Source organism: Castor canadensis, chromosome 12, assembly GCF_047511655.1.
Source record: "Castor canadensis chromosome 12, mCasCan1.hap1v2, whole genome shotgun sequence".
Lineage (NCBI taxonomy): Eukaryota > Metazoa > Chordata > Mammalia > Rodentia > Castoridae > Castor > Castor canadensis.
The window spans coordinates 56,681,862-56,697,808 of record NC_133397.1 but is presented as its reverse complement, the minus strand read 5'-3'; the positions used below and the strand labels follow the sequence as shown (position 1 = coordinate 56,697,808).

Below are 15,947 nucleotides of genomic sequence, written 5' to 3'. Positions count from 1 at the left end.
AGACAACTGGTTGAGTGAGTGTTGATGACACCAACTCAGTCTGTTAGAGTCCCATACCCACCACCTTACCAATTAGGCGCTCTGAAATTGGAGGATGAAGCCATCCAGATGCCCCTTGGGTGGGTAATTTTGACATGAATAAATTCCTATGTTCCTGGAAGTTCAGGAATGACTGAGAGTAGAATATCTTCCAATACCTTGGTGAGAAGAGCAACAATAGGCAAAAGTGAGAACTGGATAGTTATGGGATTAACAGAACATCAGATCTTGCCTTTGGCTAGTGTTTTCCCTTAGATTCTTTCTTTCTTTTTAAACAGCTTTATTATGGTACAATTCATATCCCATATGAAATTCACTGATTTCAATTGTACCGTTCAGAACTGAGAATGTAGCTCAGTGCTTGCCTAGCTTGTGTCAGGCCCTGGGTTCCATCCCCAGCACGACAAAAATAAATGTATAACTAATTTTTTTTTTAAGTATATTCACAGGCTGGGCAACCATCACCACAGTCAACTTAAGAAAAAAAAATTAAACACTCCCAAAAGAAACCCTAGCCCCATGAACAGTTACTCCATCCCCTACTCCACCACTGGCTGCCATGAATCCACTTCCTGTCTCAGGACTTGCCTGTTCTAGAATTGTCTATCAATGGAATCACACAATATGTGGTGTTTTGTGTCTGGTTTCTCTCACTGAGCAGGATGTTCTCAAGGTCCATCTATGTTGTACCATGTGTCAGAGCCTCATTCCTTTTTCACAGCTGAGTAATGTTTCAGCATGTGGATGGACCATGCTGGTGTGTCCATTCGTCTACCCATGGGTGCTTGGGCTGTTTCCACCTTTCCACTGCTATGAATCATGCTACTCTCCATGTGTAAATTTTGTGCAGACATGATGTTGGCTTTCACATCTCTTGAATACACTCATATGAGCTTGAGAGGGCTGCTGTAACGTCAAGTAGGAGGCTTAACCATCAGTTTCTGTCAGTTCTGGAGCCAGAAGTCCAAGACCAGGGTGTGGGCAGGGTGGGCTCCTTTGAGGCTATGAGGGATAATCTGCTCCTGTCCCAGAGATGGCCATTTTTTCTTTGTATTTCCTTACATCTTCCTTCTATGGAGTTTTTCTCTTACATTTTTGGGGGGGGTGCTGGGGTTTAAACTCAGGGTCTCACACTTGCTAGGCAGGCCCTCTACCACTTGAGCTACTCCACTAGCCTTTTTTTTTTGTATTGGGTTTTTGAGATGGGGTCTCTTGAACTGTTTGCCTGGGCTGCTCTTGAACCTCAATCCTCCTAATTTCTGCCTCCTGAGTAGCTAGGATTATAGGCATGGGCCCCTGGCCCCTGGTCGCTTATGTTCTTTTCTCTTCTTTTTTTGGTATAAGTCAACTTTTTTGGGGGGGTTGGGGTTTGGGGTTTGTTTTTGTTTTGTTTTGGCAGCACTGGGGTTTGCATGCAGGACCTTACTCAGTAGGTGCTCTACCACTTGAGCTACTCCACCAGCCCCTCTTACATTCTTAATGGTCTCAAAAACTGAGAAAGTCAAGGTTGGCTTTGTTATCGCTGTCAAACTGAGGAAGTTATAGAATTCTCACACTCAGGGTCTCAGGTCTGCTAGGAGAAAACCAGAAACCAGGTGTTCCACCTAGTCTACTGCCCTTCTCACCACCATGCATCCATCACCCACACCCAGCATCAAAGCAGTGAGCCCTAATTCATGTTCAAAGATCATGGTTGTGATAAGCAGGAAACCTAAGGTAAACCACCAGTTTCTCCCTGACTCAAGGTGAAACTCATCTCTGGAGCATTACAGCTCTCCATATGCATGTATCTTTGAGGTATTCTACTTTTGAGGCAATCGTCTACATTATTCAGTAGTTCCTATTTAGCTAAAATCGCTAGAAGTTGTTTCATGACACAGTCAAGACGATGCAAAAGTATACTGTTTGGAGAGCAGGAAGAAGCAGAGACTATGCCACTTGCTCCTTGGCAGGACTTCAGGAGGAATTTCCAATGGCTATTTAATTTGTAGGACCCAGTGCAAGGTTGGTTCTTGCTCAAAAATTAGAATGGATTTCAAGACAGCAATTAAACACAGCGTGAAACCAAACAGCGCCTGAAACCAAGCACAAATCCTTAGCAATTGCACCAGGTGAGTTACATGCCTGGGAAGCTAGTCTTGCCCATTGCCCTGCCCACACAGCTTAGAGAATGGCCCTCCCAGAAAACCTCCAGCAGGGCCCACAAGGCAGGAAAAGTAATTTTAAAACAACGGGGATGCGGGTGGGGGAGAAAAGCCTACAGGACTGGCAACCTCTGGCCCAGTTAACTGCCGTCTTCAAGGACTATCGTTCAACCAACAGGAAGATTTATTGAATAATTTAAGAAACATATTTGGAGTTAACCTTTTAACTCCATCATTTTTATGAAATGCAAACATTCTGGGTTGTGTTGGGTTTACCTTTTTATTTTTCTATGCACAAATCATATTCTTAAAAAAATCCCCGCTCTTCTACCAAGACAAAAAACATCACAGAACCCACGTGAAACTAAACCGCCTCTGCCATTCAGACCCTTGGCAAAGTGCAACTCCCCTCTCTTCTCTCCCTTTCTGATTGGGGGGGATAGAAAGGCCAGCCGCTGCCACCTGCGCCGCCCCTACGCTCACACCCCACCTTGGGGTGGTTGTTCCTCTGCACCCGGTCACCCTTTCGGCAGCCTAAGTCCTTTCCTTCTCTTGAGCTCTTCATCTCCGCCCCAGCCCTCTTCCCTGGATTTTTCAATCCTAAGGTTTGGAAGGAGGGAGGGGTCTAAACAGGAGCCAGATGTGTTCGAGTCCCCCGCTCCCGCCTCCTCCCTCCTCTTGGGCTTCCTAAAACCCGGAGCCCTGGAGACCAGGATTCGGAGCCAGACAGACGCGGCGCAAGCAACTAGGCTCCGCGGCTCCCTCGGGGACTGGAAGCCAGGAGGGAGGAGGAAAGGAAGCCGGGCATGCTCAGTAGGCGGGACAAAGTTTTTTTTTTTCTTTCTGTTTTTTTTTTTTTTTTTCCCCCCCTTCGGTCGCAAGTAGGAAGCTTTTTGCACTCCACCACCTCTGGCCGCTGGGAAGACGTCATCCCTTCCGCCCTACTTCCTCCTCCTGTTGGCGGCGGTGAGAATCCAATATGGAGTAAATCGGCGGAGTCGAGAGATGGGGCTCGGACGGGGCGCCCTGCACCGCCTCCCAGGCGCACCTCCCCCGGCCGCCGACCGCTCCCCGGAACCGTGATTGGCCCGGCCCCCCGGGGGCGACCCCGGGCCCAGCCCCCACCGCGGCTGGCCTCCTCCTCCTCCTCGCAGCAGTCCCTGCCGCCCCGAGGCGCGCTTGTTTTTCTCCTGCTCTCCCCTCCCGCGGTCCCCTGCCCAAATCTCGCCCCTCTGCCTGCTCCGCGCCCGGGAGCCCCCGCCCGGCCGGCTCGCGGCGCTGCGGCGCGCACTCCCCGGAGCTTGCCCGTGCACCCCCTTCCCCAACCTTGCCGCGAGCTCGGGTCGCCCCGCTTCTCCTTCTGCCTCGGCGCCCCCTTCATCTCTAGCTCCCCACCACCACCACCACCACCAAATCAGGCGATCTCGGAGATGTGAAGTGGGGGTGAGCGGACAGGAAGATGAAGGGAGCAAAGCTGCCCGCCTCGGGACAGGCGTCTAGGTGAACAAGAAAATGACCGAAGAAACACACCCGGACGAGTAAGTTCGCCGCGGGGTGGGACGAGGGTGCCCCGCCGGGTAGCGTGGGGGTCGGGGCCGCGGACGGGGGCGGAGATTCGTTGGGTGAACTTGGCGTGGGGTGCAGAGACTCGTTGACCCGTCGGGGTTGGGGTGCGAGATGTCCCTCTTGTTCAGCTGAGAAGGAGCAAAAAACTGCAGCAGGATGGCTGGGGAACGCTTGGGGTCGGAGGGCTGCTGGCCGCTGCGGGGGCCAAGGGCGCACGGGTGACCTCCGGGCGGTCCCTGGTCCCTCTCCGGGGAACTCCCCCCCATCTTCGGCGGCCGGGGCGGAAGATCTGACACCCCCACTCAAGCTTCCTGGGGTCGTGGGTTTGACTTTGTGACTCTCGCCCTGGCGCGGGCCCCGCAGTCCCCCCAGAGCCCACTGGGGCCCAGGCTCCGCCATTTCGTTTTCTTGAATCGCTCTCATTTGCATACCACATTTTCATTCATAAAAACAGCGCTGAGCGAGGGGAGGACAGGCGCGGGCCGCGCAGGGGTCTGCGGAGCCCGGGTCCGCGCGCGGGCCGGGACGCCGGTGTCGCTTGGGGGTCCCGCGGCGCGAGTGAGTGTGTGCACGCGCTTGTGGGCCGGCACACGCGTCCCGCGGGGTCAGGGCGGATCCGAAGCGTGTGCCGCGGGGGCGTGCGGGGCAGCGAGCTGGCAGGGAGCTGTGTATGTTTGTGTATGTGTGTATATGTGTATGTGCGCGCGCGCTCGGGGATGCGCGTGCACGCGGGTGCCCGGCCCACGAGCCCGGAGGGAACAATGCTCCCGGCGCTCCGCTGGAGGGGCTTCTGGGCAGCCCGGCGCGGGACCCGTGCCTGTCTTCGTCCCTAGGCCAGGCTGCACGCCTCCCTCCAACCTCCGGGTCGCAGGGTCCCGTTTGGGGTTTTTCTCTCCCTCGCCGGAGGCGTTTCCCTCGCGGGTACGACGGGGGCGGGGCCGCTGGCCGGGCGCCACCGGGGTTCGGCCTGGGGTCCAAGCGGTCACCGCACTGTAGCCACCGCCGCTCGGTGGCTGTACCCGCCACCAGCCACTTTTTTTTTTTTTGTGAATAAGACGTTCTCCTTTATTGTCACATGATATCCCTCCTCCCCTGTACATTCATAAATCCGGAGCTTGCTCGCTCTTTTCATTCAGAGCTGCCATTAGCCAAGGTAGCGGTGGCGCCGGCTTGGGTGCAAAGAGCCAGATGGTAGCGGCGGGGACGCGTCCGGGAGGGAGGCTCCCTGCTCGGGAATAGGGGCTGCGGGCAGCTAGCTCCGGAGGCCCTGAGTCTTTTGCCCCCTCCGCCGAGCATCGAGACTCCAGGGTGCAGGGAGGGGAAGTGACTCAGGGATGAGGTTGAAGGTCTCTTGCTGCAGGTGACAGAATGCTGTGCTCTACCCTTTAAGAAGTCTCACTTCTTTTTATATGCCCTTTTATCCTTTAGCTTGTATAGTCAGGCTGGGCGGGGGGGGGGGGGGCGGGTGGCGGATAATGTTCGGGAAAAGGAATTTCCTTTGACAGCAGTAACCCCCGGTCTGCCTGACACTCAGGGTTACAGGAGGTCCCTCCCGATGTGCAAGAGATGGCCCTACCACGTCTGTTGGGCTTTGCATTTCATGCATTTTGCTTTGCCTCCCTATACCTATGGTGGAATAACAAAGTGGGAAGAAGTTGTGCTTTTAGTACTGCAATATGGAGGGGAAGGAATACGCTGCTAGGCCTTGTTCTTTTTTGAAATTGGGCCGGTGAACAGGTATTTCTTTGAGTTCTTATTTATACGGGCATGTCAGTAGCAGCAGGAGCAGTGAGGGACAGCCATGCTCTGGTCTGGGGGTCCCTGGAGAGGTTTGATCCCCCTCAGTTGGATTTCTTGGCTTCATCCCTTGGACGCGGGGGCCTGGCCCCTTCACTTCACAGCAGCAGGACAAGCCTTGCATTCGACCCCATGTGCTATCCAAAGAAAATTATTTCAGGTGGGATCACCAGCAATAAATATTTCTGTTCCAAACTTTGAGAGCTAGTCAGCCTCCACTGCCGGCAGAAACCCTCTTGAGACAATAGATACTGGAGGCCAGATTCTGGTTTCAGTTAGAGAATCAGAAAGCCTTGGCGCCTTAGCCACTGCAGAAATGGCCTTCTGGGGTTCCTTTTATGCGATGACCTTGGCATGAGATAGTAGATGCCTCAGAAGCAAGCCACAAGGGCAGTAAACTGCCACGGTAGTCATTGTCTATTATATTTTCAACCTTCTTATGTAATGACCCATCTGAAAAATTCCTTTTAAACATTAGTGCCAGGAAGAAGGTTTCTCTTCTCTTTCTGAGTTTGCCACAATTGCTTTTTTTTTTTTTTAATTGCCACAGTGTGGAAGCTCAGATCTAAGATATTGCTTGATTATAGTAGACATATTAGCCTAAGTTTTTGCTAGTTGTATTTACCCCTCTTCTATATGAATTTTGATCTTGTGGGGAGGGCATGGGGTTTAAACTCAGGGCCTCAAGCTTGCTAGGCAAGTGCTCTTACAGCTTCAATCATTCCCCCAGCCCTTTCTTGTGATTTTTTTTTTTTTGAGGCAGTGTCTCATATTATTTGCCTGGGGCTGGTTTTAAACAGTGGTCCTCCTTCCTCCTGATCTCTGCCTCCTGAGTAGCTAGGATTTCAGGCATGTGCTCAGCTTGCATTTTGTCTTCTAATGGTTTTATATTGAGGTCTCCTACTTTTTGGAAGTAGGCAGAATTTGATGTTACATAGTTGGTGACATCAAATTCTGGAGACTTAGGAGAGATATACTGTACCTTGCATAAAATAGGGTGGTTTTTTTTTTGTTTTTTTTTGTTATTGTTGGTTTTTTGGTGGCCAGAGTCTCACGTGCTAGGCAAATGCACTACCATTGAGCTACATTCTTACTCCCTAAAATAGGTTTTCATGATAGTCCACAATATAGTTACAGCTTTTATTAGATAGTGAGATATTTAAAAATGTATGTAACATCAATGCAGTTAATTAGAATCTTGCAACTAGTAAAGTTGTGCTTAACTTAAAATATTTTCTTTTCTAATGTTATGTTTTTAAATCTATTTAGCTCTTCTACATATATGGTAATTCAGAAGGCCTGTCTGCTTTTGTTGATGATGATCCCAAGAGATAGTTTCCAAATAGAAAATATACTGACTGTTCTCCTTTGATCTCATTCCAGACAGAAATATATCTTAAGATTTACATTTCTGCAGATTTTCTTTTATAATTTAAAAAGTTGGCCTTGGGATGTAGCTCAGCAGAGGAGTGCTTGCCTGGGGTGCTCCAGGCCCTAGTTTCCATCCTTAGCTGGAACCTGCATGCACCCTGAGCACACATGTGCACACACAGAGAAAGTGTTATTGTGGTTTCTTTTCTGAGAAACCACAATAACATTTTCACACCTTACAAAATTAGGAATAATTCCCTGGTGTTTTTAACACTCAGCCTGAATATCTGAAAAATGTCCTTTATAATTCACTAATTAAGCCAGAGAACAAAGACCCTGGTTTAAATGCTTATGTAATATACTTAAGGTTCAAGTCTTTGCTGTTTGCTTGCTTCATGATCTAAGACAAGTTACTTATGGTTTTATATAAGTGAATAAAGTGAGAAGAAATATTACTCATTTTGGTGTAGCTTCTGTAAGATTGAGCTAATTTATATGAAGCTTACAATACAGCGCCAAGCATAAAATAGGTTTCCTATGTGGCTCTTTTTGCAGGGCTCTGAGACAAGTGTCTCACAGGCTCAATTTAAAAATTTTCAAATAGCCCTGTGAAGGAGCTGTTACCCATTTAACTGATGAAGAAGCTTAAATAAAGTTCCTTGCCCAAGACAGCAAATTTTTTTGTAATATTTTACTCATTTAGTTTGCTCAACAATCTTGTGAGATTGATGATGGTATTATTATATCCATTTAGAGATGGGGAAACTGAGGCTCAGAGAGAGGTTAAGTAGTTTGCACAGGGTCATGCCATTAGTAACTGAAAGAGCTGGAAACTGAGCACCCCAGCAGCCTGGTTCAAGCTGTAGGTATAGGTGTAGGTGTAAGGTGTAGGTGGGATGGGGGCTGCTGGCTTCATGAATGTGAGGCAGGTGCTCTACCATTGAGCTCCATCCTTAGCCTCAGTCATCCTGACTTTTAAATTCACAGCATTTCCACTAGTCATGCTGTCAGTCCATAATTCTGAATTGCTGACCATCTGTCATTGCCATGTTTTTTTCTTACTTCCCCCAATATGCTGAGGCATGAGTGGCATGTCAAATTAAAGTGAAATTAAATGAATTTGGGGTTGAGAAATCTGCAGTTCGCCCCAAGATTATGGGGGTATGTGAATTCAGAGGTGATTATTCCTGGAATGTTAGATCAGCATGAATTGGAATAATAACTGTAGACTAGTAAACCAAATGCAAGAAGCATTGATCCATTTTCTTCAAACGGGCAGTATGTTTTGATTTTACATAGGTAGAATCTTTTCATGTTGAAAATATGGAGTTGAGCCAGGCACTGGTGTCTCACATCTATAATCCTAGCTACTCAGGAGGTAGAGAGCAGGATTGCAGTTTGAAGCCAGCCCGAACAAATAATTCATGAGACCCTATCTCAAAAAACAAAACAAAACAAAAAAAACCTTCACAGAAAAAGGCTGCTGGAGTGGCTCATGGTATAGGCCCTGAGTTCAAACCCCAGTACCACACACACACACACACACACACACACACACACACACACACACACACACACAAATAAGCACAAAAAAGGGTATAGGCCCAGAGTTCAAGTCCCCTACCCCCAAAAAAATAAAATCAAAAAAACCCATGGAGTTGACTGCAAAATTAGAATCTTGATCTGTTCATTAGAAAGTTTGTTTTTTCATGTGATTTTTAAAATTACAGTACACTTAACAAATTTGCATGTTATCCTTGTGCAGAGGCCATGCTAATAGATTTCTTTTGAATTTCTTCTGTGGGCATATTAGCACATGCTACCTCCTTTCTGACCACAGCAGGTCCCCTCTGCTGTCCAGTACCTTTAACTGATAAAATGTGTAAGTGAAGCAGTAGAAATGCCAGAAACTGTTTTGCCATTAACAGTCTGCTTACTCTTGCTCTTTTTTGTTTGTTCTGTTTTTTGTTTAGAGACAGGGCTCACTCTAGCCCAGGTTGGCCTCTAACTCCTGATCCTCCTGTCTCTGCCTCTCAGTACTAAGATTACTGGTATATACTGTCACAGCCAATTTACTTTTGTTCTTTAGTCTAGAAGTTTTTCTTCTTTTCTCTCTCTACAGGTGCAGTTCTTCTCATTCTCCCAGTCAACTCTGAGCCATTCCTTTTAGGAGATCAGATCCTTTTTTTTTTCCCCTGTGGCCTACACCTTGAGCCACTCCACCAGCCCGTTTTTTGTGATGGATTTTTTTCGAGATTGGGTCACGCTGGGACTATTTGCTGGGGCTGGCTTTGAACCGAGATCCTCCTGATCTCTGCCTCTTGAGTAGCTTAGATTACAGGTGTAAGCCACCCGTTCCCTTCCTGGGAGGTCCTCTTGACTTTTTCCACCCCCAGTCTCTAAATCAAAACTGACGACTGTAGTCTTTTCCTGCCTGCACTGTATAGCAGTTCTGACCATGTAGAATTGGAGTTCTCCCCCGCTGGATTCTGCAGGAAAATCTGTGCTTTTGGATTCAGGGTCACCTCTCATCTCCTGTGGACCAAGGCAGTAATTATGTAATTGTAATTTAAGATACATGTAAACCTCCTCCTGAGCATCTAGCCACTTTTGGTTGACTTTCCTGGTGTGTTTTGTGGAATTTGGGGCAGAACTATCTGGTGGCAGTGATCTGTCATGGGCAACTCAACACTGCTTTGATTCCAGTTGTCGTGATTTTTTTCTCATGTTGTTCAGGCTGGTGTTGAACTCCTGGGCTCAAGCAATCCTTTTTCCAGCCTTGGGGAAGCTGGGGCTATAGGTGTGCACCGCGATGCCTGACTTAGAAGTTGAAGATCTTGAGCATAGTAAGCCAGGACCTGTGTTTCTGCCTCTGTAGGAGAATCTGCAGAAATCACAGTATTAACAACTTGCAGTAGCTGTGGGGTTCTGGTGGAGTCTCCACACTTGACGTTGGAGACAGCTGTGCTGATGAACACCAGTATTGGCAGACAGGACTGTAATATACACAGTCTAACAGCAGAATCCTCAGGAATGGAACAGGGTGATAATGGAGGCAGAACAGGAAGTTTTGGAGTGTGGTTGTTTGTTTTGGCTCTTTTTCTCTTAAAGAAATTGGGCTGACTTTTTTTTCAAGAGATGAAGTCATTGATAAACTTTGTTAATTTATTCTTAGAAATGTTTGTTTTTCATCAGTCTATAAAGCTAGATAGCGTTTAGGCATTTTCAGGACTTCTCACTGTGAAACAAGGAATACTTTGCACAAGTGCTCTGTGTTCTATGTGCTCGTGCTGGGTAGGCATGAAGGATAGGTACATGGGATGACATACATACTGGGCCATGGAAAGGAAGTCAGGCCTGGATTAGTGAAAAAAGACCATGCTATCGACTGCCATAGGAATTTGCCAAATAAGTACCAGCTGTTTCATAACTACACGTGTCCCTTTCTTGGGTAATCTTTTTGTTGTTGGGGTTGGGGTTTGACCTCAGGGCTTCACATTTGCAAAGCGGGTGCTGTACCGATTGAGCCACACTTCCAGTCCACTTTACTATGGTTACTTTGGAGATGGGGTCTCGAGAACTATCCACAGCCACCCAAATCATAATCCTCTGACACTCCGCCTCCCATGTAGCTAGGATTACCAGTGCCCTGCTTCTTATGTAATCTTTTGTCACCAGTATGTTCACATATGGCCTTTTGTACACATGTTGCAAGTTGTGCTCATGTTATTCATGTTATTCTCAAGGTAGATGTCTGTTTAAAAAGAAAATTTCTCTGTTGACTTGCACTTAGAAGGTAGAAGTAAGAAAATGGATTTTGACTTCATCCTGGCCTTCAATGCTTATGATTGAAGAGATTGGGGCAGATTTAGGCAGCTTCTAATGTGTGAGTGTGGGCCCTCCATGTACTAAGATAATAGAGGTTTTGAACCTGGTTGTGTTTATTCTTAGCTAGATTCCCCATGGTCCATTCATAAGTGCTTGAAACTTCATTAAAAGGTTAAGCTTTTTAATTGTCTTTCCTTGTTCATTTGGTAATAACGTCTTTGTCTTTTCATTGTTTGTTCCTCTTATTTTCTTTTCCCCTTGCACTGCTCTGGCTTTGCACAGTGCTGATTGCTCAGATAAGCCCTGTTTAGTTTGGTTGGCATTCCACCCCTTACACAGGGAAGCTGCCTCTGCCCTGCTAGGTGTGGGAAGAACTTATTGACCCTTGTACCCATGGCCTACCCAGGTGCTGAGGACATAGTAGGCTTTCCGTAAACATTTATTGATTGAAGGAAATACTCCTTAATTGAAAAAATAATTTTACTTTACATAAAAGTGTCATTATTATGGCCGGGTGTGGTAGTATACCCAGCACTTGGGAGCCTGAAACAGGAGGATCACAAGGTCAAGGCCAATCTGGCTTATGTGGTTCCCTGTCTCAAAAAAAACCAAAAAAATCCATGAATTGTTCCCATGTGTTAAAAAATAGAATTTAAGGTTGCCTATTCAAAACTGCCAAAGGGAAGGGCTGCCATGATGGTTGTGGTACAAATGTGGACTTTAGGTACCTCTTCTCCCTTGCTGACTGAGAAGCTCTGGTAAGAATCCTAAGCCATGAGCCCTGATTACTGAAAGGGGGCTCACCTTGCTGAACAGTTATAGGCCGCTAAAGAGTGGAAAGGAGGTAGCTGAGGGAGAGCATTTGATTTTATTTTTTGGTGGCTCTGGGGTTTGAACTCAGGGCCTCACACATGCTAAGCAGGCGTTCTTGCTGCCTGAGTCACTGCCAGCTATTTTATTTTATTTTTTAATTTACTTAGTTTTGGTGGGACTAGGGTTTGACTTTAGGGCTTTGTGCTTGCAAAGCAGGTGCTCTACCACTTGAGCCACTCTGAGGTAGAGCATTTTAGTGTGCACCTGATAAATTGGGAATTGAGTAACCCCTGTATCCCTGGTGTGTGTCATGTGGTGTATTAAGGTACTATTTAGAGTATCCACCAATAGTTTTAGCCTCACTTTACACCTAAGAGAGTGGAAGTAATTTGCTCAGACTCCTTGGGGAGCTTGTGGGAGAATTGGAGGCCGTAAGTCGTGTTTTGCTGTCTCCTTCCCTTGTTTAATGCTGTCCTGGTAGATCCCTCTAGAACAGCACCTTCCTTTTTTGCCCTGAAATATCAAGAATGCCTGGATGACTATCAGCCTGTTTACTTCATGCTCTTAGCTAGCTCCTTTTGGAGATTTTGGCTTCTGTGACTTGTCTACCCTCTTACTCTCAGTATCCCTACCTACCTATAGTAGCCTCCTTGGCTCCTTCCCATCCCTCCCCTTTTAAGTGTTTCTAAAAAGTCAGTGGGCTTGGAGGTGGTGGGCGGAGCTGAGGGCTCTCCTGGGCCTAAGTTGGCTTAGGATAGGTTTTGTCTACTTGCATGCCATGTTGGTGTTTCATTTTAAATTTCCAGCCAAGGAATAAAGGATGGGGGTGTGGGAATACAGATGTAGTGCTGGACCAGTTTAATGTAATCATCAACACCCCAGTAATTTTATTCATGTTACAGACCTTTTAACACTGTATAAATGTAAATAATCTTCATACAGTTATTCAGTTTCTCTCCATTGCTTAAAGATTAAGCAAATCTGTTTTCTCTCAGGCTTAAAATTCCAAAACAAAGTGCCCTGTGAGGATGAAGTGCACAGGCTCAATGTCTCCCTTCTGGCTTGGTCCATGTGTGTGAACAGGCTTCAGATCTAGAGCCTTCTGCTTGGAAACCAGCTTTGAGGCCCTCTCTGTCCTTAGAACTTGTATTCTAAGGTGTTAGGCACTTTTATACACCTTAAAGCTAGGATTGTTTTCTCTTTTCTTCCCCTCCTTCTTGCAGGTTTCCTCTTGAAGCTACAGCTAGACAGGCTACCGGCGTTGGGCTTCCCAGATTTGGGGTGGGGGAAAGTCTTCATGCTCTGGCATGTTCATGCCAGAATCCCCTAAAAAGCTCTTCAAATTGTTTTTAGGGTGTAAGAGGAGAGAAAAGTTTTGTGTGTAAGTGAAGAGAGGCCAGCTGTGGTTGTTCACGCATGCCTATAATCCTAGTTACTGAAGAAGTGGAGCCATGAGAGCATCACAGGTCCAGGCCAGCCAGGACAAAAAAATCTCTAAACCTTTTCTCAATAAAAGCTGGGCATAGTGGCACACACCTGTCATCCCAGCTATTCCAGAAACAGAAAAAGGATCACTGGCAGGCCACTGCTGGCATAAATGCAAGACCCTGTCAAGAAATGACAAATGCAAATAGAGCTGGGGGTGTGGCTTAATTGGTAGAGTGCTTGCCAAGTAAAAGCAGGGTCCTGAGTTTAACCCCCCCAGTACTGCCAACTTAAAAAAAAAAAAAAGCAAAAAAAGCCAGGCATCATTGGCTTACATCAGTAATCCAAGCTATTTGGGAGGCTGAGATCAGGAGGATCACAGTTTGAGGCCAGCCCAGGCAGACAGTTGCTGAAATCCCATCTCCAAAATAATCAAAGCAAAATGAACTGGAGGTATGGCTCAAGCACTAGGCTATAATGCCTGCTTTGCAAGTGCAAAGCCCTAAGTTCAAACCAAAAAAGAAAAAAACAAAAACCAAAAAAGGAACCTTTACTCCCATTTCTTTCATGGGGAGCAGGATATGTTTCTCCCCTTTTTTCTCCATTTCTCCCTGCTTTATCCTGCTACGCTAAACTAAGTCGTTGTTGAAACTTCAAGAGAAAACGGTAGAGTTCCTGTGTGTGTTGTATATCTGCATGGGTGTAGTATGCCTGAGAGTCAAGTATCCACAAGCTACAGGTGAGGAAAAGACTCTGAGAAGTTTTTTTTTTTTTTTGAGGTACTGGGTTTGTACTCAGGGCCTTACGCTTGTTAGGTAAGCATTCTATCACTTGCACCACTCCACCAGCCCTGTTTTGTGTCAAGAGATAGGGTCTCTTGAACTATTTGCCTAGGGCTGGCTTCAAACTGTGACCCTCCTGAGTAGCTAGGATTATAGGCATACACCACCAGTGCCACAGGCCTTCGAGATGTTATCTTGCCTGAGGTCACAGAGCAGGGTTAGTTATTTTTAACCAGGTCCTTCACTTCACATCCCACCTCTGCAAAAGGACCCACCCCACAGGGCCTTAGTTTACTCATACAAAAAATTTTTTATGGGCCGGAGGTGGGGTCCTGTACCCAGTGCCTTAGTACCGCCAGAAACAAAATAAAGGAGAGGAAAATTGTGTTAGTATACCTTAATTCATATTAGTATTAAGTAAATGAAATTAGAACTCACTTAGAATCCTGTGTACACTTCAAAACGTGAGGCAGCATTTCTTTCTTGCATTCCTATTCAGCTGTGTGGAAGAGGGAGCCGGTGTCCACGTAGATGGCTTCTTTTGCATTGAGGCGTGAACAGCCACAGGTACTTGGTTTTCAAAGAACACACCCCCTTTCCCCTGATGGAAAGTGAGCAGAATGGCTAACAGCCTGCTGTTCACCTGGACCTGTATTGTCACCCAGCTGTTTGAGAGGCGCATCCTGAAGAGGTGCTTCTTGAATAGGGATTGAATACTTGAAACCTGAATAGGGATCGGCTGAGGAGTTGATAAAATGAGAGTCCTGATTCAGGAAGGCTTTAGATTTTGCACTATAAACCCACTCCCTGGTAATGCTGCTGCTGCTGGTCTTCATTGTCCAGAGCTTCTAATCAAAAGCTAACAAAACATACCTGGCATTAGTAATTGATTCTTTGAAGCTTGTTAGACAGGAAGGTGGTGTATAACCGAAAGACATGTTATCAAGTGATGCCCTCCCCAATCCCTGGCAGGACCTCCAGCTCTTAAGGCACAGCTTGATTTTAAATGGGAACAGGAAGAATTTTTTTCTTTCTTAGGGCTTAAAAAAAGTTTTTGGTGAATGGCAGGAGGCCCAAGAATTCCAGCACTTAGAAGTCCCCACACTATCTGAACAGTCAGTTGGCATTCTGCACCTTCCGGAGAAATCAGTCATTTATGGAAATCTAGCCTGGGAAGCATGCAGGCTCAGCCCTAGACGAAATCACAGGAAGTAATTAAACAGAGAAGGTCAGAGAAAGAGGAAGTGGTTGTGTTGTTTCTGATGCGAATAGCATTGTTGTTACCCTGGATCAAGATGATGATGTCTAAGTCTCCTGGAATGTGACTGCTAGGGGATTTGATTGTATTCAAATTGCCACCCTTTTAGTTTATTCTTTCAGACAGCAATCTAGTTAGGAAATGAATTGCTTTTAGGTCTTATCAGGAATCCCCACGTGCCTAAGTAGAAGTCTTAAGTGAGAGTTGCTTATAGCTTGGCAAATTGCTCTTAAATGAAATGAATGTCAAGACTATTAGAGGTTAATTTTAGGTGTCTGGAGTTCTCCCTAATTCTCCTGATTAAACACTTTAACATAATAGTTTCGTTAATTGGAATAATGATGGAATATTAGCATGCATATTAAACCATTTACCCAAATTTGAATAGGGTTAAAATGCAAATTATCCATCACTTGTCAGTACTTACTCTTTAGAGATAATTCCTGGTGAGAAAGGGGGAAGAGACTGGAATATGAATTGGAATAAGGCCTTGCACTTGAGGCAGCATTGCTGGGAGAACCAAGAATAGACCAGAGAAACCTTTTGTTCCCCCAAAAGAGGTATTAAAAATACAAAAGCCTGTGGTATTACTTCAGCATGGAGGTGGGTGCTGTGGGACCCTCTAGTTGAGTTTTCTGTCTCATTTTTCTTTCAGAGGAACATGAATAAAATAAAGTCCCTTTCTCCCCAGGATTTAGGTACCTCAGTGTAAGTGGAGAACCGAATCCTCAATGTCGCCCAGACATGTATGTATCATTCTCTTTCAAGGAGACATGTATATATCATTCTCTTTCAGTGTGCGTGGCCAAATTTATAGAATAATAAAACGCAGCCTCATTAAAGTGCTGGGTGGCTTTGAACACCACAGTGAACATCCCTAGACTCTAAAATGAAGGAGTTGGAGAAAATAATATTGAGGTCGGC

The 15,947-nt window shown here is 46.3% G+C and overlaps 1 protein-coding gene across 1 annotated transcript in view; it reads left to right on the top strand.

Moving 5' to 3' along the window:
- The first annotated feature begins 3,063 nt into the window (after window positions 1–3,063).
- Spred2 (sprouty related EVH1 domain containing 2) overlaps window positions 3,064–15,947 on the top strand; it is a 114,145-nt gene continuing 101,261 nt past the window's right edge. Inside the window, exon 1 of the mRNA XM_020161680.2 lies at window positions 3,064–3,721. Within this exon, the coding sequence (XP_020017269.1) occupies window positions 3,696–3,721 (26 nt within the window). The 5' untranslated portion in view covers window positions 3,064–3,695. The remainder of the gene's footprint in view (window positions 3,722–15,947) is intronic.